This window comes from Centropristis striata, chromosome 14 (assembly GCF_030273125.1).
Source record: "Centropristis striata isolate RG_2023a ecotype Rhode Island chromosome 14, C.striata_1.0, whole genome shotgun sequence".
Lineage (NCBI taxonomy): Eukaryota > Metazoa > Chordata > Actinopteri > Perciformes > Serranidae > Centropristis > Centropristis striata.
This window is the reverse complement of record NC_081530.1, coordinates 31,714,374-31,740,767: the sequence shown is the minus strand read 5'-3', so window position 1 is coordinate 31,740,767 and position 26,394 is coordinate 31,714,374. Positions and strand designations below refer to the sequence as shown.

General features: G+C 36.8%; 2 protein-coding genes across 2 annotated transcripts; one reads left to right on the top strand and one right to left on the bottom strand.

Annotated features, from left to right (window-relative positions):
• Positions 1-3,504: 3,504 nt before the first annotated feature.
• On the bottom strand, positions 3,505-15,168 carry necap1 (NECAP endocytosis associated 1). Its single transcript, XM_059349342.1, has 8 exons — positions 14,987-15,168; positions 12,417-12,517; positions 11,654-11,758; positions 11,459-11,540; positions 11,003-11,111; positions 10,000-10,147; positions 9,654-9,747; positions 3,505-7,996 (listed from the first exon to the last, which is right to left on the bottom strand). The coding sequence occupies exons 1-8, from the start codon at positions 15,079-15,081 to the stop codon at positions 7,942-7,944; spliced, it is 789 nt and encodes a 262-aa protein (XP_059205325.1). The 5' UTR covers positions 15,082-15,168; the 3' UTR covers positions 3,505-7,941.
• An 863-nt stretch (positions 15,169-16,031) lies between these two features.
• Positions 16,032-26,000, top strand: LOC131984349 (epsin-1-like). The gene is made up of 11 exons (XM_059349216.1): positions 16,032-16,164; positions 16,734-16,858; positions 18,430-18,540; positions 19,021-19,176; positions 19,426-19,554; positions 19,806-19,926; positions 20,028-20,203; positions 20,436-21,909; positions 22,217-22,363; positions 22,813-22,998; positions 23,506-26,000. Exons 3-11 carry the CDS (start codon positions 18,472-18,474, stop codon positions 24,054-24,056), a joined length of 3,009 nt encoding a protein of 1,002 aa, XP_059205199.1. The 5' UTR covers positions 16,032-16,164; positions 16,734-16,858; positions 18,430-18,471; the 3' UTR covers positions 24,057-26,000.
• Positions 26,001-26,394: the final 394 nt, after the last annotated feature.

Genomic DNA, 26,394 nt, shown 5'->3' with positions numbered 1-26,394 from the left:
ATAAAGACAATTTCAATGTTATTATTTAATTTTGTTGATATGTCAGATTTAAAAATGTTTGCATTAGGAAATTAGGATATCTCCTTTTATTATTTAATGAATGAGAAAATACTGTCAAAAGTCATAAAGAAAACCATTTTCATCATGTTTTTAGGTACAAAAAGTTCCATAAATCAGACTATGAATGATATATAGACAACCCCCTCTGTAAAAACCTTCATAATATAGTTAGGAATAAAACTGGTAAGTTTGGTGTCTGTAAGTGGAGCTGAAGTTGAGATTTATGAGAAAAAACACATTTTTAGAAAATGGCCTTTAAAGGTTTTTATACATTCTGAATGTAAATGACTATTTGAAGACCAAATATTGAATCTAATTCACAGCAACAACAATACATGACATGCAAAACACATGATATTGCGCAGGAGAGTGCTGCAATAGAACACTAACTTTTAGTGAATTTAGGAGAAATCTACAAAATATCATAAAATATAGACCAAAATGTTTGTTCTGGATCTTTCCACTATTGTCAAAGAAGACATGTTATAGGAGAAAAATAGCCCAAAACCTCAAAATTGACCACTACATGAAAGTTATTGTACATTTTCTATTTGAGTTGCAGCTTGAACTTTTAAATCTGATCCCTCATCAGGCCGATGGTGATAGATGGGAACGTTCTCCGCAGAGGGAAACAGAATCTGCAGCGAGCACGCGGAGATATCGAGTGGATTAAAGTCCAGAGTTTCTCTGTAATTTATGTTTGGCTGCAACAAGGATCCAAATGGATCCATCAATATGACACGAGTGTGTGATGGTGTGTTGGAGAGATGTGCTGCTGCTCGGTGTGAGTTACAGAGGAAGAGGTGACCCAGATCTCTCTCTCACACTCACACACACACACACACACACACACACACACACACAGACACACACTAACACACACACACACACACACACAGAAGTTACTAACATCTTTTACTTGAGTAAAGTAGCAGTCCTGCATTCAAAATTTCTCTAACATAAGAAACAAAATGATCTTAAAGTAATAAAGTAAAAGTACTTGTTGGGCCAAGAGTTGTATTATGATTATTATTATTATCATTATTATTATTGTTGTTATTATTATATCATATTATTGGAATATTATTAAGGTGCTGATGCTCGAAACATGGAAGCAGCATTTCAGTGAAGGAGTACTTGATAGTAAATATGTAAATATATATATTTTTTATCTTTTCCCCACATAATAACCAATGCTATTAACACATTAGCACATCTGTAAATGGTGAATACGTTGCATTTATTATATTTGCATTGAAAATGTTTTGAGATTTTTTTTGCTTCTGCAGTGCTGCAATTCTTAACTTTAACTATTTTTACACAATGCAAAAAAAATATTTTACTTTATTTTAATCATAAAAATTCAGTGAGCTTTATTTTGCATTTTATGATACAATATTTATGGTATTCTAACCCCCTTTTTCCCTTTTATTATGATTATTCCATGTCTATTTTTTTTTTTTTTAAAGTCCCTCTAAATTGTAGTGAAGTAGAAGAAAAGTTGCAGAAAACTTACAGTCTTAGGTAAAGTAAAAGTACTTGGTAGTAAGTAGTACTTGAGTAAATATATTAGGTGACTTCTACCACTGCACACAGAGTTTCAAGCTTGTGTTCAGACATGTTCAGCGCTGTAACACATTTATTTAAATGCCAGAATGCTAAAAGGGCCTCCAAGATGCAGAGAGGTGACAAGAAAAGGAGAGGAAGATGAATGGAGCTGGTGACGAAGCTGAGCAGAGACAGAGACGCTTTCCTCTCCTCCGTCCAGCTGTCTGTCGCTCTCTCTTTCCGTCTGTCAGCAGAGCTAAAAGCTTCGGCTCAGTGAGGTCACCGCCTGACGTTACACAATATTTCTCACTTCTACTGTGACTGTCTCTCTGGCTTCTTACCTAACCAGCTTCTTATGGAGCGTGTGATGCTGGTGGTGCAATATAAGGGAAGTATTTATAGCCTCAACTTATGTAAATGTAGCACATACAAAAAAAGTAAAAAAAAACTACTCATTTTAAAGTGCTGTAAAAGTCCTATGAGATAACCCTTACATGCATGAATTAATAAGTCACAAAGTAATATTACTTATGTGGTTTGTTTTACCTTTAAACAAGTGAAAAATCATGTTAATATGTGTTTGTTTTTTTGTATTTCATTGAAGTGAACAGGAACAAATATTTGTAAAAAGTAATTCATATAGGTCCGGAAAAACTTTTGTAAATTATAAAATCTGAAAATCGTCTCCAGATTTTACAGATCTGGAGAAATAAATAATAAAATTAATAAAACTATTTAAGTGTTAATTATATAATAATTAAAAAGAAAAAAAAACATGCAGAAGAGGCCCATACCGTCAGTCGCAGAAAGAGAAAAAAAAAATATATATATATATATATATATTTATATATTGTGAAAATCTGAACATATTTCAGTATTTCTAACTTTATTTAGCTTGAAAAGATATTTTTTACCTGTCTGATATTAGTGGAAATCCATTTATTCTCAGAACCAGAGAAAGTTGGAGCACAACTTCATTTTCCCTCCAATTTTTTTTAAATTTTTGATGCAACTGAAAAACAAAGACAACTGCAGCATTAGATTTGTAGACACCTTTTAGGAGTCCGCCACCTGGTGGTTGGGACATGGTACTACAACTTGGATGGTTTTAAATGGTCAGTCACTGTTTTCACTACAAGATTATCATTGATATCATCTATCTTTAATTTGTTCTGGGGTTTTATCATTTTTGTCTCTTTTTCAGCAAATAAATCACACTCAAACTACGTCTCTGTACCCACAGCTGTTCTAATTACTAAGCGTCTTTGGGTATCTAGGAAAGTGTTATACAAATTGAATGTATTATTTTTATTATTATTACAAAATGATAAGTTCTGGGCTTAATAGTTGCCAAATACATGTGGAATAAAATGTAATAAAACATTATAATGTAAAAACTTGAGTGAACTACAAGAATTATTTTTTTGAAAACACGTGAGAGCTAAAATTTAAGTTTAATTAGTTCATTTAAACTTCTTTTTTTTGTGTGTGTCACCTCCGTAAAAGCATCTGACTCTAATATGTAAAAAAAAAAATAATAATAATTAATTAAATTGAACTAGAATTTTGAACCTGGCTTCATCCAAAGTTCAGATTTCTGTTATCTCAATTATGCAACTTAGTGCATATTGATATGTAAATATACAATATTCTAATGCAACTTGTAATACAAAAAATAATGTAAATATTCAAATGGAGGTAAATGAATGCTAATATTACATATTAGTTAATATTTTAACCTGTTCACCTGCAGTACTTCCTCTTAAATTCTCGCAAAATAAATAATTATACATAAATAAAAATTTTATTTTTCTCATTACAATTAAAACAGTGAACGTGGAGATATAACAGAACTTTTCATAAGTGCTCTAAATAATCACAATAAGACGTCACACGTCCTTTGAAAGGATTTATTGCCTCTTTCTCATTAAATTGGTCATAAATCAAAAGTGTTAGTCCAGTGATTTTACAGCCAGAGTGGATCGAGTGAGAAATGGGAGACATTTTTTTTTTAATATGTATTTCAGCCAGCGATACAAGCAATGTAAACACAACACACATGTCGACGTGACATCAGTCAGCCCTGTATCTGATACCAATTAAATACACTTCATGTGATTTGATCACAGCAAAACCTTAAAAATCTACGCAAACAAAATGAATTCACAGTCGAGAAATATTCATGACAATTCGTATGTCAAAGTCGTGTAAACAGCGTCTAAATTCACAGTCGGCCTCGAGCCTCTGCTGCAAAAACAATAATGAACATATCATATGCTGCCGAGAAGACATTCATCAGATGAAGTAAGAAAAGCGCTCTAATCTCTACTGGGTCACTTTTTACTTTCATTTACAGTCTGAAATAAGCCACACAGGGATAACTGCATCAGTTCGCTTCATTCTTTTATCTAAAGTCACTCAGTATTTAAATAAATAAAGGAGTAGTTCAACATGTTGGGAAATATAAGCAAAGATGGTAATCAGTGAGATTTTTTGAGTTGTTTCCCCGTGTCCAGTCTTGATGCTAAGCTAAGCTAATTAAATGCATAAACGTGACTGATATCAATCATCACCAGCCTACATTGACAAAAACAGTAACTGCAGAATACAAGAGTTGCTGATCGACCGCTGTCTTCATCTGTCAGTTTGTTTGTGTTATTGTGTCATTTTATTGACTCCAATTTAACCTTTTAAACACTAAAATAACACAATAACACAAGTACACTAACCGATCGATTAGGGCATTAAAAGATACATATCGATATATTTTTAAATGTGATATGGAATAAGAGCATATTGAATATATTGATAAAGTTCTTTCTTTTTTTTTCTTTCTTTATATATAAATGCTGCTAGGGTTTGATATTTAGTTATTTTATAATGTCCGTTATTCTTTTCTCATATAAATATAGTTATTTCAGAAACAGTTTGGCCTATTTTATTTCACAGGCAATTTTTATTTGTTTTTTTTTTATTTAAATGTGCACTTTATGGAGAATTGATTTTTTTTTTTAAACGTACTCCTGTTGTTATACATTTATATTTATGTTCACTTAAATAAACAGTTTCAATATAACTACTTGTAACATGTCATATTTGACTTTGACTGAACATTTGCTTTCACTTTAAAAATATCGGGATATATATCGTATATCAATATTCAGCCTAAATATATCGGGATATGATTTTTGGTCCATATCGCCCAGCCCTACCATCGAGGCAGCATTAAAGCAACTCATGTATTCTGAAAGGTTAAATTACTGCTTTTGTCAATGGAGTCTGATAGCTTTAAACAGAGAAAAGCAAAACAGCTTCAGTCCCAACCGTGCAAACTTAAATATGAGTGTCTGACGGCAAATTTCATCAACTGTCAGTATGAAAACAAATCTGTAGTCCTGCACAATTAATTAAAATTTCATAGAAGTTGCAAAATTCACTAATACATCTTCCAAACCGCAACATTTCCTAAAGGCAAAACATGTCAAAATAGCGTTCTGAATTAAGTTTTGTGGTGCTCTACAGATTTCCGGCCTACAAATTTTATTCTAAAAATGAGAATAAAAAGGTTTTTTGATAGAGATCCTCATAAAAAGCATGATTATATTACCATTTTACATTTTTATTTAATTAAAGGAGAAAAATTACACAAAATGTATAATTTCCTTTAATATTTTGAGTGTGTTTTTTTCCAAATTGTGCAGCCCTACAAAGTAGTATTTCCTAAAATGTTGAATTACTCCTTTAAGTGCCAAATATTTCCCTCAGATTGTCTAAACCTCAGCAGCTTCTGCATCAGAAACTTTATTTATTTTCTGTACTTTATCAAAATCTATTCTTACTTCCATGAAACATTCAGTATTTAGTACTAAAAGGTCATATGAGCAGCAAGTTCCCCAAACATTTTCTCTATTAAAAAGTCATTTCACAAACATGAAAAAGCAGATAAACGCTCTCAAAAACCTGTTTTCTCTTTAAGTGGGTTGTTACAGAACGGGAGCATTTGGGAGGTGCATCTTAATGTAAATCTGGTGTACATTAATAGTTTTATACATATTTAATGCAAAAAGTGAAGCTGATATTTACTTTACATCATTCCTCTGATGATGTCAGGAACGCGTCTTTTAAAGCGGGGTTGTAGAAGTTATTTATCCATGATGCAGACAGGAGTACTGGCACTCAGAATAGTTTCAAATATATATGTTATATTTGTATTTTCACAGCTTGTATTTGCCACCAGACAAGCCGTCATCTCTGCTTTCTTAACAGCCACCAGACTCCACTGAAAAAAACAGTCATTTAACCTTGCAGAACACAGCAGTTACTTTATTTGTGTTATTGTGTCACTTTATTGACTCCAAACTAACTTTTTCAAACCTAAAAGTGACACAATAACACAAATAAACAGTCATGGAAAAAAAAATATTAGACCATCCATGTTTTGTCTAATATCTTGTTGATTTTAATGCCTGGTACAACTTAAGGTACATTTGATTGGACAAAATATAATGACAACAAAAATAGCTGATAAGAGTTTAATGTAAGAGCTGATATCTAGACATTTTCCATATTTTTTTATAGATAATAACCAAAGTCATTATCAAGAAAACCATGGAAAATAGCAAGATATCAGCTCTTAAATGAAACTCTTATCAGCTATTTTTGTTGTTATCCACAAGGTGGTTAATATTTTTGCCATGACTGAATACCAGCAGCTCTGTGTTCTGTGAGGTTAAATTAATGTTTTTGTTAATAGAGTCTGGTAGCTTTAAAATGCTTTAATCCCAAACGTGAACACTTTAATACGACGGTCTTATGGAGCAGCAAAGCAGTGAAAATACTCAAAATATATCATACAGTTTAGTGATTTAGATGATTCTTTTGTGTGGCTTAAATCCTATGAATAAGTACCTCATACATTCTCACTTCAAAACAATCCATTTAAAGTAGGTTTTCAAAGCTAAATAGTACTGTCTGATAACTATCCTTACATTCCTGCTTTACCTCGTTTATTCAGTTGAACTTGATTTTGGAAAGCTAACTGGTATGAGGTGAAAAAGAACTGATTGGGGAAGTTTAAAAGGCCTCTTCAGTATTTAAGTCGTTTTGATTTCCTTCCAGCAGACGAACATCTGTCGCCAAATTCAGCAAAAATATGTCTCATTCTTATCTTATTATCTTAAAAATACAGTCAAAGTATGTCAATAATTGAATACATGTCTGGATTTGGCTCCGGATTTCAATACAACAACATAATAAGCCACCCAGTCGTAAACACAATATGATTTTGCATTGTAAACATAAATTTATAGATTAAATACAGCGGACAGGAATGTTAATATACCCCGTATATTTCTATCTTAGACCTTTTTTTTTAACCTACATGTCATCCCACTTAATGTGAGCTCAGTGATTCTATGAACACTTAATACTGTACAGAGGATAATTCCTGCTTCTTGTGGCGATAAATATTAGTAAAGGCATGATAAAGGTGATTGAAGCAGAGGGTTGCATCTTGGCAAATTCGTTTTTCACACCCCATAAAGCAAAGAAGTTGCATCTTTAAAATCCACTTGCATCATCATTATGCAGTGAAACCGCACTTTAGACCTACAGCAGTTGTTTTAAATACAGAAATTTCACAGTGTGAGGACAGGAAGAGTCATTTAATCCCCTTTTCAGGCTAGAAATCCGACTTTTCTCAGTGAAAACTGTTGCAAATAAGGTAAAAGTGTTGCCTCAGCCTGCTCTTTCTATAGAATTTTTCATTTAAATAAGTTAGATAATTTAATTTTCAGTCGGAATAACTGGGCTGATGCACAAAAATAAGATTTAAATACCGATTTTAGAGCGATAAAGAAAGCATCTTACACCTACAGTAAGCTGAGCTCTGCACAGGAAACACTGGGGCCTTTTCTTGAGATGCAGCTCTCTGCAGCGCCTGCAGGGGGCGCCACTGCAGCGAGAGAAACATGAGCGGCTCAGAGATAAAGCTCTGCAGAGAGAGAGAGCCATCTGCTGGGGAGGCCACGCAGACACATAGAAGAGGAACTCCTGCTACTCAGGACGCCACACATAGCCCTTAAATACTTTTTGGGAAATGGCTCATATCATGTAATGGCTTTTGAATACACATTGATGCTTCATTTCCTGTCGAGGATATCTGAAAGACGAGCGATTCTTTCTGGGTTAAATGATGTGTTGAGGTGCTTGTACAGCTCTGTGGAGGTTCACGTCTCTGCTTTGGGGTCAGTGTGTGGGAGTTACTGTCAGTGTGATGCACAGGAAGCTACAGACACGATGCAGGTGGGATGAGATCACAGCCGACGGGACGGCTCAAAACTGGATCCAGTTTCCGGCGTTCTGAGGTCGTGACGGAGGCGGGACAGAGCTGGAAACACATTAATGATGTTAGAAGTGTTATAATGTGATCAGAATAAATAGAAATGAAGATACTATCTGCCCTTTTTCTCACTGAGGAGATCAGACTGGCAATAAAACATTTTATAATCTGCTTTCACACGGTTTGTGGCCTGAATTCACTTTTATCTGTTAAGTCACTTCTTTAAACCTATTTAATACAGTCATGGGAAAAATATATAAGATTATAATAACCATATCATTATCATAATATGAGAATTATAATAACCAAAATCATTATCAAGAAAACCATGGAAAATGTATAAAAAATAATTAAACTCTTATCAGCTATTTTTGTTGTTATTGTTATATTTTGTCCAAACAAATGTACCTTTAGTTGTAGCAGGTATTAAAATGAACAAAAAAATTGAAGAAAGAAAGGGTGGTCTAATAATGTTTTCATGACTGTATATTGGGCATTTTCTTCAGTAAGAATTAAAAAAAAAATAACAAAACCTCAAACACTTATACCAGACAATTTAGATATTTAATCACAAATAAATAAAAAGCAGAAAATCTGACATTGATATGTAACAGAGTGGGTGGATAGCAACTGAATAAGACTCTAAAATGTGACAATAATCATATTGGACCTCTAAATAGTGCTTAACTTTTATTTTATTAATCATTGAGAATTTTTCACTTCTTTATTTTACTCATATGTAGCTCCTTTGCTCAATGGTATAAACGGTGCTTAAAGCTCAAAAAAAGATTCAGACCTAAAAAGTTATCCAGGAGAAAATGTGCACAATAAATAATAAATTAAGCATCATAATAATTAAACTGTTTTTTAAATTGTTTTCATCAATGCTTTTTCCCCATTTTATTTGATCTTGTAAAGCACTTTGTAAATTAGTTTCAAAAAGCACCAAATAAAGATTAGAATTATAATAATCGTCCATAATATTACAACCCTGAGTCAGAAACGTATGGGACGCTGTGTAATACATAAATAAAAAAATGCATCAAATGAAATAAAATAAAAATAAAACCTTTCCACTTCAATAAATAAATATATTGTATCCAACTGAATGTAGGTCACAGAGGATTTGCAAATCATTGCATTTTTTCTATAACATTTTTTACAGTATCGCATCTTTTTTGGAATCAGGGCTGTATTATTATTATTGCACCTGATAACCTTTCTTACTACAAATAAAATAAAATAACCACTAGCGTTACACTAAAAACATGCCGTTTTGAACTAAAATGTGTATAATGCATAATATCCACAAAATTTAAACTTCTTACATGCACAAGTAATTTTATATTATATGGCAAAAAAGTACATCCACACTCTTTTGGACAAACATTTTGCTCTTCAGAGACGAGGAACAGTTTACCACTTGCTGTCAGATCTTAAGTCCCCTTAATTATTAACTATATCATCGCTTTACTTTGTCTGCTTTATAGATGTATTTTTTAATTATTTAACTGTACTTATAAATAACTTTGTTTGGTGTGGAAGAACTTGACTGGCCTGCAAACAGCTCGACCCCCATCCAACACCTAAAAGATGAACATAGTCAGATTTCCTTAATGCTCTTTTGTCTAAAATAAGCAACAAATCCCTGCAGCCAGATCCAAAAACCAGAGTCACATGTCAAACGTTAAAACCATTAAATTACCTTGCAGGAGCAGAGAACTCTCCCCAGAGGTCTGAACTAGGGTTGGACTGCATCACTGTGTTAGAGTTACTACTGTCCAGCTCCAACAGGCAGCCTGGCAGACACAGAGAAGGGCACAGAGCTCATCAACAGCAGCTTAAAACTGACACACATTTCACTTCATTTCCTGCAGCCTGAAGCTCCGAAACACACGACTCACTTAACTAATTAACACGGTGATGAAGAAAACAGGTCACTCCTGCTGGTGGAAGCTGCACAATTATTATTAATGCAATAACAGTCGTACACCACATTAACCCAAATTAAATATGCACTACGCTACAGTCACTGCCACTGATGCACAAACCTGTAGCCATGTCTCCCGTCTGGGGGACGATGTTGTGATTGGATGAGCCTGACAGAGGGGGCGGGGCTATCTTGCCTCCAGGTGGTGGTGGGAGGAGTCCAAACCCACCTGAGCCTTGTGGGCGGGGCTTATCCCTCTTTTTACCTTGCTAGAGACAGAGAAAAGAGAAATAATCCTCCGATGAAGGAGCTTGTTTGAGCAAACAAAGATTTCCTCTGCTGAATTTGAGATTATTTAAGCTGTGAGAATAAACTCTTTTTTACAGGTTAGCCCTTTTATAAAAAAATATCTTGTCTGGCTATTATTCTGTTACGTTACTTGTGTGCTTTGTATATGTATGCAGGTATGCAAATGTGTATGCAGGTATGCAAATGTGTTTTTTATGTGTCTTTTTCAAAAGTTCTACAAAAAATCTATATTATTATTGTCATCATTATTATATTTATTATAAATTAAGTGTTGTTTGCTCAGGCTGTATTACGATGTCATATGCAGATAGAATCTAAACTTTTACTACATTATAAATAGACATAATCCATTTATTCATAAATAAATCTAATAATTTGTCAAATACATACATTATAAATGTTCCATGTAATTAACTAGCTGACGAGTAAACTAATGGGGCAAAATATGAGCAGAAATTTGAGTTTGAAAGTAAGTGAAAGTGAACAATTCATTTATAAAAGAAATGTTTTACAATATAGAAAGAATTGAAATATATTATTAAAACTCCTAAATTGGTTTGGAGTTTTAAGAGCCATGTGAGGGAAATTATGACTAGATTTATTTTGGTCCATCTTCAGTTACACTTGAGCTCTATTTAAGTTTTATATGCAGCATAAAGTTATTTCTAGAAAGCCGTTTAAATGAATGTGTCATTCCTGATTTATGTCAACTACCTGCAGGTTAGAAAACCAAAACAGCACTTCTTTCTACACTTGCCGCCAGTCTAATTTTATTTAAAATGTTATGAAAAAGCTGGTTATTGTGAGGTTCTTACCCCGATGTTGAGTGTGATGGTTTGTCCCTCCTTAAAGCCCAGGTCCAGTTTGGGTCCTGAATCGCCGAGCTGGGCGCTTTTACTCAATTCATCCTCCTGTTTCACCCATCTGCAGAGACACACACACACACACACACACACACACACAAACAAACAAACAAACCATCAGCACAAATACACAAATAAAGCGATGCATCTCAGCAGTTTCTGGGAAAGAAGAACAGTATGCGGCTTTCCACAAGTCCAGCACCACAGCATGGTGTTCTGGTGAGGAGTGCTTATGCTGCAGATGCTCCGGGACACGAGGAAACACTGTCAACACTAAAGGAAGAAAGGTTCAGTCCTGGCTTTACTGCTGTGAATGTCGTTGATTTCAACCAAATTCAGAGTTTGAGAAGTGTGAAAGTAATCCCATTACATTCATTTCAACACTGGATCCACTCAGTCACTGCTTACTTGAAATGATCCTGCAGAGCCACGTTGAAATCAAAAGCGTCCCCTCGGTCCCCGAAGCCAACTCCTATGAAAGCACTGCGACCTGCAGACGACAAGTGATGTCACACAAACTGACCTGAACAACAGCACAGACGATGAACTTGGTAAAGTCTAAATCACTGAAAGAGGCGAGCTCCGGAACATGCACGTCCTCACCGTTGTCGTCTTGTATCCGCAGGACAAAGTACCGGCTGGAGTCGCTGACCGTCTCCACGGCAACACCGGGGTACTCTTTGATCGGAGCCTGGGCGAACAGCTCCCCTGCAGGACAACAGGGGGATGACAAGACATAAAGGTGTCAAACATAAATCCATTTATTAATCTTTTTATTGTGATTAGAGCTGAACAGGTTCTGATGGTTTGTTCTGGGTAAAGTGGTGTGCAGTTAGTAACGCTGTAATAGTGGTCGACCGATAGGGCTTTCTTAATGCAGATGCCGATACAGATTATTTTCAGTCTTGACCGGTCCCTGATATGTGCTGCTGATTTTTTTGGCTGATTCTTGAAGCCGATATTGCCTTTTCTCCCTCCATTTACATGATAAAAATAACACAATGATAACAAATGTTACACAAGTCTCAATTTAAACAAAAAAAGAAACATTTATTAACAAAACAAACAAAACATATTAACAGTAGGATAGCAAACAATGTGTATGTTGTTCTAGGCCTCCAGGTGGTGGCTCCTGAGATGATCCACATATCTGATGTGTTTTTCTTTTTCCCGCTATCAGCAGCAGCTCACCAGAGAACGGAGATGTTGCACCGAGATCGGCGAATGCACGCACGTATCGGCCGATGCCGATACAAGTAAAAAACACAAATATCGGCCGGCCGATATATCGGTCTATCTCTACACTGTAATGTAACAGAGTGTCACGTTGTGCAGTTTGAAAGTCTAACAGACTCTGAGGTCGTACCTGAGACCTTGTCCTCCAGTTTGACGAAGGCTACTTTGCCCTTGGCTGTGATCCTCATTCGACCGGACCAGTCTGGAGAATCCAGCTTCCAGTCAGCTGCCCTGCACACAAACTGGCTGTTAGGCTTCAAATATTAACAGGACATTGATATTAACAAGGATACTGTCCATCTTATGTCGTTGTGAAACATCTGATCATCCAGTGGTTTGAGCTTAAGCAAAAGGCAGATTTTTGTTTTAATTGAAGGATGTTTATAGATATGAAGAGATGAAAGTATCCCTTGTTTTACTTACTTTAAGGACTTTTCGAGTCTTAAAGAGGCATTATTATTATTATGCATTAATCTGATAATGAAATTACAGCCAACAAATTGGTAGATTATCCAAAACCACACACACACACACACACACACACATATATATATATATATATATATATATATATAAATCACTAATATACTTATTTTACAATATATACTGGTTATTTAATAATTTAAAGTGGCTTCAGCAATAAGGTGTTTAAACTGCCAGACTACTCACTTCTAAACTTACTTAGTACTGGATTTAACTACAATTTTAGGTACTTTTTTAAAGCTACATTTATGTAGCTTTATACTTCCTTTTTTTTTTTTTTAGAGGCAAATATTTACTGACAGGTTCAGTTACTTTTCAGGTTGAGATTTAATATGAAAAACCTGATTCATTTATAATGATCATGCATTTTATAACAGTATATTAAGTAGTTAAAACTAGCCTTACCTTGACAACAGTAAAACGCTGCTTACATAAATACATCAATAATATTACAATAATATATTTCGAATATATATACACAATATGTGTTCTGCATAAGGAGTCCTTTTACTTTTGATACTTTAAGTTTAAAGACCAATTTAAAATGATTACACATTTTTTTAAATGAAACCACCAACCATTAAGTCATTAATGTTACCCCTACCGTGATTATGGTAATAATTATCTAATAATATATTTGGAATATATAACAATCTGAGTAGTAATACTTTTGTACCAAGTAAGTTTTGAATGCAGGACTTTCACAGTGTTATTAGTATTTTTAGTGAAGTAAAGGATCTGATTTTTCACCACTGATAATAATACTAGTGTCAAGATGGACTGGATTTAATTAAATGTTTTTATTTGATTTCAATTTTTAGATTATTTTATGAATATATGTCCACCCAAGCTGTGTCTCAAATCCACCTGCATGTCTCTCAAAGGGAACAAATGAAGTTTAAATCCAGAATGAGGAGCAAAAAGCAAGCAGAAAAGCCTGAAAATAGTTAATTAAATTCAAATGCTATCACTGTGTAAAGACCGATTTAAAATGATATCATGCATTTTTATAAATTAAACCGCCAACCATTAAGTCATTAATGTTACCCCCCAACTTGAAAATGGTAATAATTATCTAATAATATAGATAGATAGATAGATAGATAGATAGATAGATAGATAGATAGATAGATAGATAGATAGATAGATAGATCTTTATTAGTCCCTCGAGAAGCTTCCTTCAGGAAATTGCACTTCCAGCACAATACCAGTACAATAAAATAGAATAGAATAAAGTTAAAAACTAGTATGAATGTGCAAAATTAGAGAATGAAAAATTAGAGAATGAAGAGACCATATTACATTACATTACATTACATGTCATTTAGCAGACGCTTTTGTCCAAAGCGACTTACAATAAGTGCATTCAACCTGAAGGTACTAGACATAGACCATAGGAATCAAGTAAGTACAGAACTTTAAGAGCTAACTGTCATCGCTACAGGAGTGCTATATGTTAAAGAAGAAAAGAAGAGAAAAGAAGAAGAAGAGCAATTTTTTATATATATATATATATATATATATGTGTGTGTGTGTTAGGTGACCATGGCTTAACCGAGGTATTGTTGGCATATTGACATGAAGTTTTGAATGCAGGACTTTTACTTGTAATGGAGTAATTGTAAAGTGTGTTATTACTTTTACTTAAGTAAATGATCTGAATACTTCTTCCACCACTGATAATAATATTATTTTAGATTATTTTATGAATATATCTCCACCCAGACTGTGTCTCAAATCCACCTGCATGTCTATCAAAGGGAACAAATAAAGTTTAAATCCAGAGTGACAAGCAAAAAGCGAGCAGAAAAGCCTGAAAACGGTTAAATAAATTCAATGGTGTCACTGTGTAAAGAGGACATCCACGCTGTCACACCGGAGTGGGACCATCCTGGCTCTCCGCCCGCATCGACCCGGCATCATGACAAATACCCCCGTCACATCTCTGACAGCTCAACAGAGCAGCTCACAGAACCAGCCAACGGTCCCAACCGTTAAAAACCCGTTACTACTGGAAACGGGTTCTCATCAGGAACACACACACACACACACACACACACACACACACACACGACATAAATCCCCCCGGTCGTGATTTGTAAGCGTGTTTCTGGCAGCGAGCAGTGAAAGTAAAAATTCCCGCACCAAAAGCGACACAAAAAACCGTTACAGCATATTTTTTACAGCGCCGTTAACGGCCGCCGGTTATCTCGTTACCTGTACGCCCGGTTTGAAGCTCGCGGCGGGATGCGATAAACGTTGACATCGGGCTTCACGCACAGGATCGACTCGTACTCGCCCTCGGCCGCCATCTTGATTCAACTGTTATTGATGTGGGAGTTGTGGTTGTGACTCATTTATTTGGTTTCTGTGTGTGTGTGTGTGTGTGTGTGCGTGTGTGTGTGTGTGTGTGTGTGTGTGTTTGTGTGTGTGTGTGTGTGTGTGTGTGAACTAACCGTACTTTTATCTTTTTGGGGAGAAAAACAAGTTTCCGGTTGTTTATTTTTTTTAAATTTCAGAATAAAGGACACATAACGGTTTTACACAAATATATAAATCTAATTAAGAAACTATATATTTTTTTAAACCAAGACTTTTCTCATCATCATTACTTTCTGATATATTTTACAAATAAGTAAAATTTGTAAAAAAAAAAAATAATAATAATAATAATAATAAAATAAAATTACATTGAAATTAAATTAGATTAAATAAATTATTTTTTTAAAAGAAGCAAAATTAAATTAAATTACATTAAAATAATAATAATAAACAACAACAACAGAGGAACAGACTGGAATTAAAACTTATTTACAGTACAAAAATACCACATTTATTGATTTCCTTGAGAACATAATAGAGATATTATTTTATACAAATATAGGAATAAAATATAAAATTCAAAGGCCAGGTTCAACTGTATCCATTTAACGCAATATCACTGAAATCGTTCAGCTTTAGAGAAAATGTTTTTTTCATTATAGGAATCTTTCATCATTGCAATAAAGCTAATATAGCTGGTTTATGCTCTAACTATTTAGTTGTTATCGTTTTTCATCTGCAGCCACAATTATTTTTAAATGACTTCATCTTACTAAAGTCATATTTGCAGGTAGTTAGTCGAGTACATAAGTACATAAACCACATCTTATATCAAATATACTCTCCATTATGTATGACATGCCAAAATAAATTGATTGATTACAGTTCCGAAAAATATCATTGCGATAGACAGTCATACAACCAGCGTATTTCATTTAAAAATAATAAATGTAATAAAATAATAATAAATAAATAAAAGGATCGTGAGGGGGCGTGGCCTGGCAGGTGCTGGAAACTGCGGAAGCGGAAACCGTCCTGTCGTCTCCTCGAAGATTCCTGAAGATCTACTCAGGGTAAATCTTTTATTTTTTGCTGCAAATACGTATATTAAATGCACACATTAACGCCTGGTCGGTTTGTAATATGTTGAAGTTAAAGCAGCGGGGGTTTCCTCGGATTACAACCTTTCATTTGACCGCTACAGTCCCATGTTTAAGCTGATTCCAGTCTGGCTTGACTGTTAGCCATGTTGCTGCTGCTGCTGCTGCTGGCCGTCTTCAGTCGCTCTCCGAGGTCCTGAAAACACCAAGTGTGAATCCTCACTGAGACGATACTTACAGCCACGTCGACTTATAGTTGCCAGGGTTTATACTGAACATCCAGGTGCACTAAAAATCAGGTTTTAGCTTATGTTTTCTCCCAAGATGCTGTCAGCTAACTAGCTGGTAGCTTAGCCACACAGCTAACCCAGTGGTAGATCTGTTTGTCGCAGTGACCATGACAAACTGTCACACACAGCAGGTGTAGACGCACCTTTGGCCCAGCTCTGCACTCACATATTCATAATTGTAAGCTTGCCATTGTAACTTAGTGCCAATCCATGCCTCAGCTGTTTTTTATGTTGACTGGTTCCTCCCTGCAGCTGCAGGATCTGGTTTCTGTCATCAGTGCAGTCAGGAGGAAGAGAGAGCAGCAGGATGTACACTCACTGAGCCAGCACTCAAGACACGTAAACATAAGTCTCTGACAGCACAGACTGTACTAAAGGTATGGGAGTCTGCATGTGTTTGATATTTGATTATGTGTAACCTAGGGGTATTTGAAAAATGAAACATTGATATTGTGTTAACCCTCTGAAGTCTTGGGCTATTTTGTCCATTTTTGAATCCTTTTCATCCTGCCTGTATACATGTTGGTATATATTTTTTTCAGCACCTCACTTATATGACCGAATAATAATTGATTTTTATTCTGACTTATGGGATCAACATTTTGAACCAAAAAGAAACAAAGAAAAACAAACATAAATGTGATCTTGTGATTGTGCGTGATCCTGTCATCCAACTCTGGTTTTTATTCTAGTGTGACTCTTTTAATTGTGTCTTGTGTGTTTAGCGTAACAATTGTGGTCATTTTGTGTCTTTTTTGGTCATTTTGTGTCTTTTTGATCATTTTGTGCCTTTTTTGGTCATTTTGTGTCCTTTTTTAGTCATTTTTGTGTCATTTTTAGTCATTTTTGTGTCTTTTTTTAGTCATTTTGTGTCCTTTTTTGTCCTTTAGTCCAACAGAAAATGTGATTTAGAATCTTTTTTTTTTACTTTCAAAACACTATCATGCTCAATAAGGAATTTTAAATGTTGCGAATGTGAACAAAGGTTGCAAATCTAACATATAAGAGGGTTACATCCATTTCAATCATTTATACAAAATCTATTTGTCTCCAGTTTTACTTGGTATATCATCATCAAACTGAAACTGGCCTCGTGGAGTTTACAGGTAAATTTACAGTAGGGCTCCACGCTGCTTTGTTTTTAAGTCTGGATGTCATGAAGAAGTCATGCTTTGGCGCTTTTGGAGACTCCAGAGGGTTAATTACGCAGAGCTCCTTAAATCATGAGACATCAAACGACTTTAATCACTAAAAATGTATGTTTTGTACACTGGGATAGGGAATAGAATTCATGTATTGAACCTTGCATTGGCTGCATCAGTTAATCTGTCAGCTGTTGATAACATGGACATTATTATTTATACGCATATGCAGCAGGTAAAAGCAGAACATTGTGTATTATAAAGATTATAGTTTCACAACAGAAGATGATATAATGGAACAATCCAATGTTTGGTTTAGGATTTCAATGATTTGCTTGAAATTATGGTATATGATATGGTTGTTGCAATATACCAGTATTGATTAGGGGTGTCATGATTGTCCAAATGCATGTTTTGATAAGACTGAAGATTTTAAGGTCAAAAATTTAAATTTATTGTTTGTTTTTTCAGCATTGAAGGTCATGAAATTCTTAAACAATGGAGTCTTGATTCATGAAAATAGATAATTGGTTATAAACCGGGACAGCAGGCTTTGACATTTTCAAATTCTTCTTAAAAAAGAAATACCACACTATATCAAGTGTGATATAACTGTCTCGTTTATTCTGTAATGTACCACACTAAGGTAATACAGTCAGAGTTTTATTAGTTTTTCCCATCCTACTTTGGATTTTTAAAATTGTAAGCTCATTGTGATTGATTTTTCGATTCCGAATTTAAATTGTAGCACCCCTTATTGATTCTCTGTAGGCATGCATGCTTTTGACAAGCTTTCTCTGAATCAGATCACGGTGGTTTGATTCCCCACCCCCCACCTCCCAGACACCATGACGTCCTCTATGCTCCGCCGACAGCTCAAGAACCTGGTCCAGAACTACTCTGAGGCCGAGGTCAAGGTAAAAGACACTGAAGTCAAGAACATGAAGTGAAACACAATATCCCCGTTATGTCAGCTAAAATTTCCCTTTAGCAGGAAATAAACTGCTGTCTTGTTACATTCTTTAAGACTAGTTCAAGATGGGTTTGTTTTTTGTTTTTTTTAAAGATATATAAAACATTTTTTTTTGCTTTTATTAGATATTAGTGGGAAGAAAGATTGGGGTAGTATATGTCTTTAACCTATAGGCCAGTAGCACAAGATGCCAGTTGTTAATATCCAGTGACTTCATTTTGATGTATTTTGCTTCACTTTAAATACAACAGATTATTTATCATTTTCGTTAGAAACTGTGGCACTGATTCCAAGGTATCCTTTCTAACACCTCATTTCAACATGCTAATTGTGCACCTTTTTGTCACCAGTTGGCATCTCTGACCTTTGGACAGCCGCCACACACAGTTGACATTTCTTCTTGCTTTGCTTCCTTCTTTTGCAGGTGAGAGAGGCGACGTCTAATGACCCATGGGGCCCGTCCAGCTCTCAGATGGCTGACATCTCTGATTTGACCTACAATGTGGTGGCCTGCAACGAGATCATGACGATGCTCTGGAAACGCCTGAAAGACGACAAGAACTGGAGACACATCCACAAGGTATCAGTAACAAAGCACAATAAGTGTATTATGCAACAAGACTGGGGCTTAAATGCCATTTCAAACACTTATTACTGTGGATGTTATGTCAACCTTAAAATTTCACTTGGTTTATCGAGATGGTACATCAGTCACACTAGTGTCTGCTAGAAGCTTTATGTACTTTGAAGCTATTTCATATCTTTTATCCTCTCCGTATAAATATTTTGTTTCACATATAAGTTAATTGTTGTGTTTTTTTCACACTAGTCCTTGACACTGCTGGAGTACCTGTTAAAAACAGGTGACGATCGTGTGCTTCTGAAAATGAAAGACAACATCTACATCGTCAAAGCCCTCACCGAGTACCGCTTTGTAGAAAAGGATGGCAAAGATCAGGTGATACTTTAAGTATCCAATTAAAGGTTCTGGCATGTTCTGCACTGGGGCTATCCATTATTGGCGCTGTAATATCCATATCATCATACTCCTCTTAAACTTTAGGTCAAGTTCACAACAAAACAGATTCAGTCTCAGTATGGAATCTCTTGGTTTAAAAGCTTTCCAGAGTAACGGTACTTGACACTATGATTTTCAGGCTTAAATGGCAGGAGTCAAATCCATCTCTAATGAAGGTATCTCTGTTCCAGGGTTCTAACGTGAGAGAGAAGGCCAAGGTTGTCCTTGTTCTTATGGAGGACGATGATAAACTAAAGGAAGAGAGAGATTTTGCTGTCAAGACCAGAGAGAAGACGTCAAAAAGTGCTGCTGGTGAGCCCTTTCACCCAAAAGAATCAGACCCATTGTTTAAAGGGAAACGTCTTTTTTGCCTGTGTCTCTATCTCATTTAATCTCTTGTCCTTTCTAACCAGCCTCATCCGTTGACGCCATCAAGGATCCCAACTACAAGCCATGCTACGTTGCCGGTAGTTCAGGGCTTCCATCCTTAGACAACATACCCTCAGTGGCCGACTTGACAGCTTCTTTCGCTGCCCGCAAAGAGGAGCGTCTTAAACAGGAAGCTGAGAAGAAGGAAACAGAGAGGAGGGTAAGTGTATGCCAAGTACAGTTCTCAGCTACAGCAATTGGACACAATTGCATTAACACCACACCAGTGCAACTATAGCCTCAAAAATAACAACTTCCCTTTGACAAAGTCTTAACAAACTCAACATTCTATATCACAGTATTTTAAGTCAACAGGTTTAGTTACACCAGTAATGAAGCCTTTGGTAAATGTTTATGTTTACTCCTTTAATTGTGCAATTGCAATGTCCTAGGCCAAGTTGAGTGAAGACGAGTTGAAATGGGAGGATGCCGGCAAAGGCGGTGAAGTTCAAAGTGCTTGGGGAGAAGATAAAGCAGAGGAGGAGAAGGAGGAGGTGAAAACAGACGCATGGGGAGCACCCAAAGAACCTAAAGAGGCCACAGATCCATGGGGCACACCTGCAAAACCTGACACAACTGACACAGAAGCCAGCAGCGATCCTTGGGGGGCTCCAACTAAAACTGAGGAAGATCCATTTTCTGCACCAAAAACAGATGAAGATTCATTTGATGCACCAAAGAATGGAGAAGATCCTTTTGCAGCTCCAAAAGATGAACCCGATCCATTTAGTGCATCAAAAGATGATCCGTTCAAAGCGCCAAAAGATAGTTCAGACCCTTTCACTGCACCCAAAGACAAGGAAGATCCATTTGCTGCTCCAAAAAATAAACCAGATCCCTTCAGTGCATCAAAAGATGATCCATTCAAAGCCCCAAAAGATGATCCATTCAAAGCCCCAAAAGATGATCCATTCAAAGCCCCAAAAGATGATCCATTCAATGCCCCTAAAGATGATCCATTCAATTCAGCAAAAGACGATCCATTCAATGCCCCTAAAGATGATCCATTCAATGCCCCTAAAGATGATCCATTCAAAGCCCCTAAAGGTGATCCATTCAACGCCCCAAAAGATGATCCATTCAATACGCCGAAAGATGATCCATTCAATACACCGAAAGATGATCCATTTAATGCTCCAAAGGATGATCCTTTTAATACTCCGAAAGATGATCCATTCAACACCCCGAAAGATGATCCATTCGGTGCTCCAAAAGACGATCAGTTTGATGCTCCAAAGGCAGATCCTTTTAGTGCCCCGAATGATGATCCCTTTACCGCACCAGCATCAACGCCCCCTAAAGAAGACCCATTCGCAGCATCATCTAAAGACGACCCCTTCACTGCTTCCTCACCACCACCTAAGGAAGATCCTTTCTCTGCACCAGATAAACTTGCCCAAGACGACCCTTTTGGTGCACCAACAACAACACCACCAAAAGAAGATCCTTTCTCTGCTCCATCCAAACCTACAAAAGAGGACCCCTTTGCTGCTCCAACATCACCACTCAAAGAGGATCCATTCTCTGCATCATCTAAAGCTACAAAAGACGACCCTTTCGCTGCACCAACAACACCCCCGAAAGAGGACCCATTCACAGCGCCAACTAGTCCACCAAAAGATGATGCCTCGGATCCCTTCAGTGCCCCTCCGCTGAGCTCGCCCCAAGGCAGTGCAGATGCGTGGGGAGCCCCTGCTAGCTCTCCACCGGCCACCGCATCAGATGCCTGGGGGGCACCATCTCCTCCAAAAGAAACAAAGGGCAGAGATCCCTGGGGGGCTGGGAAAAGTGCCTCCTCACCTGTTGATAATTCGGATCCATTTGGAGATGCATCCAAAGTGGACGATGACCCATGGGGAGCTCCAGGTAAGAAACTCCAAATACATATTTTTAAACTGAAGGAGAACTTAACTGCCTGTCTCCGTATCTCATTGCAAAATGGTCCAACATTGTGGGGACATAACCCCTGTGCCACCAGACTCATCCAAAAGAAATTGGAAACTTGTGCAGGATCCAGTTGCTGAAGAAGGCTGGGATATGTTTGAAAAGCTAATAAGTGAACCTCATTTTGAGTGGATTTTTATCACAGTAATAACCAGGCTAATGTATTTCTCTTATCTGTTTATTATTGGTTTGTCCTGCTTTAGCCTGTCTCCTTTTTTTCCGTGTTTAGCCGCAGCTCCAGTTAGCACAGATGATGCGTGGGGTTCACCTGCTCCCCCCTTAGACTCGCCCGCCTCTAGTGACCCCTTTGGAGACGGAGCATCTAAAAAAAGTGATCCTTGGGGTGCATCAAACAACGCATCTAGCAATGGAACAGGTAAATTGCACTCTACGCTCTGCCTGAATGCTTTTTTTCTATGTTTCATCCATTATTCATGAGAGTAACACCTCATTGTCTGCTCCCCGCCAATAAAATGCTGCACTATGAATAAATCAACTAAATCTTTCTTCTGCGTAGTCGGCTAAAATTTATGCTTGTTTTTAATCAATATATGTCAATGCCAGCTGTATTACTGCTCATCTGAGAATGGTGACTCTAAAAACGTAACTGTTTATGTGCTTGCAGCTGCATTTATGTACAAAAATACCCTTTTTGTCTACACTTAATGGTCATTTGCATGTGTCACCGTTTTCTTCCATTTCACCTCCATCTTCCCACCACTCAGCAGTTGGCTAACAATCCTAATCAACTAAACTTCTCTTCCGCTTTGCTCTCTCTTCCTCCCTGACCTGTCCCCCCGAAAAAGAAAACACCTTTTAGAGTAGAACTGGACCTTTATTGTATTTCAGGAAAGCGAACAGCGCAGGACGAGAAGATGTACAGAAAGACTGCTTCGTTTCTGGGCTCCGCGGGGGCGTCGCTTGTTGACTTGGACGATCTATTTTCTTCTAACCCCAAACCCCAGCTGCGCCCCCTCGCCAACACGCTCGTTGCCCAGACACAAGCCATCGGTAAGGACGGAAAAAACGCTTCACTCTGGGTGACAAATGCCATTTCTGACAGAGGCTTCATGTGGAAATATTTGTGGTGATTCTAATGATGCATGATCAACTTCAAAGACTGGAAAAATCACTGAGATACTAAACAATCAGTAATAATAAATATATTCCACAACTTTACAGCTGAAGTCCAGAGAATGAGCAAGACAGAAAGAGGGGTGAAACAGTATGAGTGACAAATTAATATTTATCAGTAGGTTTGTATGGAAAATCTTATCGTGATTAGTCGAACCACCCCTCCCCTGTGGTCTCACTGTGTATAGTGTATAGATGTTGTGTGTGTGTGTGAGCATTAGTGACCTATTGAAGTTTAGTATAGAGTATATTAACCAGAAGATATTTAACTCTTTTCACCCCTCTCTCTGCTTTGGTGCATTTTCTCTTTGCTGGAAAACTTCAAACTGTATATCCCTCCCTCCCCCCCTCATCCCTTCATCCTCCTGTTACTGATTTTCCCAGGCGCTTTCAAAGCCCGGGGCTTGACATGTGGCCCTGTGGTCAGATCAGGGGCCATTCCTGACACATCATACTGCAGCCCTTTCGGCCCCACCCTTGCTCCCTCCTTTGGTGCACCTTCTTCCACTTTTGGAGCCACTAATCCTTCAAGTGAAACTCCCCGATTTCAGCCGCCATCCCACACCATGGGAGCATCTCATTCTGGCTTAAATATGCTTCAGGCAGCTCAGAAGGCTCCTCTGGGTTCAGGAACTGGAATGGTACAGTCTGTTTCTGTGGGAGGGGGTCCACAAACTGGACTTAACATGACCCACGCCTTCGGAGGAGTGGGGATGGTGCAGTCTGGATCTCTGTTGGGGAATCCTGTGGCGGACCCCGTCTTCTTGGGAATGGGTCAGTCCAGTTTCTATGGAGGGAATCACCAAACAGGAGTGGCTCACCCGGGAGGATCCATTTCCCAGGCCGGCGGGGGAATCCCCTTCCAGCCACAGTTCCTCTCAGGCAGCAGCTCGGGTGAGACTGTGAACAAAAACACCAATCCATTCCTCTTCTGAAGACTTGACATGTAATCTTTTCTGTCAGATACATGTTGTAATAAAAGACCATACAGGGTGGTTTTATATGTTTTAGCCTTCTATATGTAAATGTTGCAGCCATTTTCCAAAACAGCATGAAGATTTTAGACTGCTTACCTGTGCATCTTCCAGGCTGCCACTGGTTCCAGTTACCCTCATCATGTTCCATTATGGTTTTGTCAATCTAAAGATATAATAAAATGATATTTTTATACTTTTAGGGACTCTTGAGGGAACTTGCAAGACTTGTGAAAGAAAATGTGAAAAACATAAATTTGGCTTTTTCTTGAATTGAAGCAATACTTCACCCTTAAAATGACCATTTATATGTCAATTATTCGCCCTTTGTTTTTCTTGTATGCTTTCATGGAGAATCCAAGAAAATCCTAATCCATAAATCGTTGATGAACAGCAAAAATATATATTTTAACATCCGTTTACAAACTCTCACACAAATCTTACTATTTATAACACTCTCTCCACTGTGAAAAGTGGTAAGAGTGTTGTAAAAAGTATTTTAGTGGATGTAAACAGATTATTTAATATTGTTTTTCTGTCTTTAAATGTGGCCACATTGACTTTAATTCAGCAAGGATTTATTCTGTTTTCTTGTCTTTCTTCACAGTGGAGGAATGAGAGAATTACAATAATTGAAGGTTACCCTGGATGAATAATAGTTATACAAATGGTCATATTCAGGGTGAAGTATTACTTTAAAAACTTTCTTTTGAGAAGCGTGAAGAGTTTAAAAACTCTGTAGAGGACAGAAACTGATTCAGTGGTGAGAGTCTCTGCTCCCCACTGAATTAACATCAAATAACTTTTACAAATTACTTACATTTTGTCAAATTACTTTGACAAAAATAAATGTTTTCACTGGTTGACTGATATCAGTGGCAGCCTGTTTGGTAGTTAACAGTATAAACATTTCATGGATAATTAAAAAACATGTTACTGGGCTAAAACATGATAAACCACTTGTATGATCCTTTAATCAAACCCTTCAGCTCCTCAGCTTTCATTTACCTCCCCTTGTCCAATTCACATAATAGCCATGGTTTAAATATATGCAGTATAATGCACACAAAATATGTCAGAATTGACTTATTGAATCAAATCTATTGGACCAGCCATTTTCACGCACAAGTCTGAGAAACAGAGAGAATTCCTGTTGATGTGAGTGATGTTTGGACCTGTTAAACATTGACGGAATCGATCGGGGGAAAGACGTCACTGTAGGTTTTCATTGAGTGTGTATGTGTTTGTACAAGGCGGAGTGTGTGTGTGTGTGTGTGTGTGTGTAACCTGTATGCACGCAGTGTGTGTGTATGCAGTATATATCGTGCTGATGTAAATAGTGGAAGTAATCACAGTAAAAACCTGGAAATATGCTGTATATTAGAGTGTTACAATCATGAATAACTATTTATTGATCTATTTATTGATTGATTAATTATTAATTCAACAACGGCCTCCAACAGAGATCAGTTCAGGTTAGTTTTCCGTTTGCGTAATCAGGTCAACCACATGTAGGGCTGCAACTAATGATTTAATTATCAATTAATCTGAGGGTTATTTTTGATAATAATTGTTTAAAATGAAGGAAAAATGTCCATTTCAGCCTCTCAAATTTAAGGTGATGTCTTTAAATGTCTTGTTTTGTCAGTTGAAAACCCCAAATGTTAAGTTTGATGTGATATAAAACAGAGAAAAGCAGGAATTCTCCATTTTTGAGAGGTTGAAAATGACATTTCTGCCATTTTTGCATGAAAAATTACTTATAATTCAACTAAAATACTTGCAGATTATCAATGAATCTATTAGTCGACTGTTGGTTGCAGCTCTAATCATGTAATTTGCTTTAATCTAATTCAGCTTTTCAGACATTTCATTATTGATCGACTCAGTAACTGCTGGTGGCTTTCTCTTCTCTTCCCTGTTTTTGGATTTGTCTTCATTCTGGATTCGTTGTGTACTCGAACGTGTCTCTGCTGTTTCTCCCGACATTACACAAGAAAAACAGAGATGTATTAGATGTTTAGCTGCAGTGTTGACTGAATAAAAACGACTCCATGTGCATGCAGTCTGAGCAGATCCTCCTCTGTTAGTGCATGAGTGTGAGCGGTGAATGAAATATCTCAACACACTCACACCTGTAGGAAAACGCTCCACTTCACCTTTTCTGAATCTCTTTATGTCGTTCTACAAACGGCTGCAGGAGCATCACACTTCAGTGAATCAAAGCCACCCTGAGAGCTGACGCTGGCTTCTAATAGGTCATTTAGTTTGACTTGTTTGTGTTTCATGAGTCTTTACG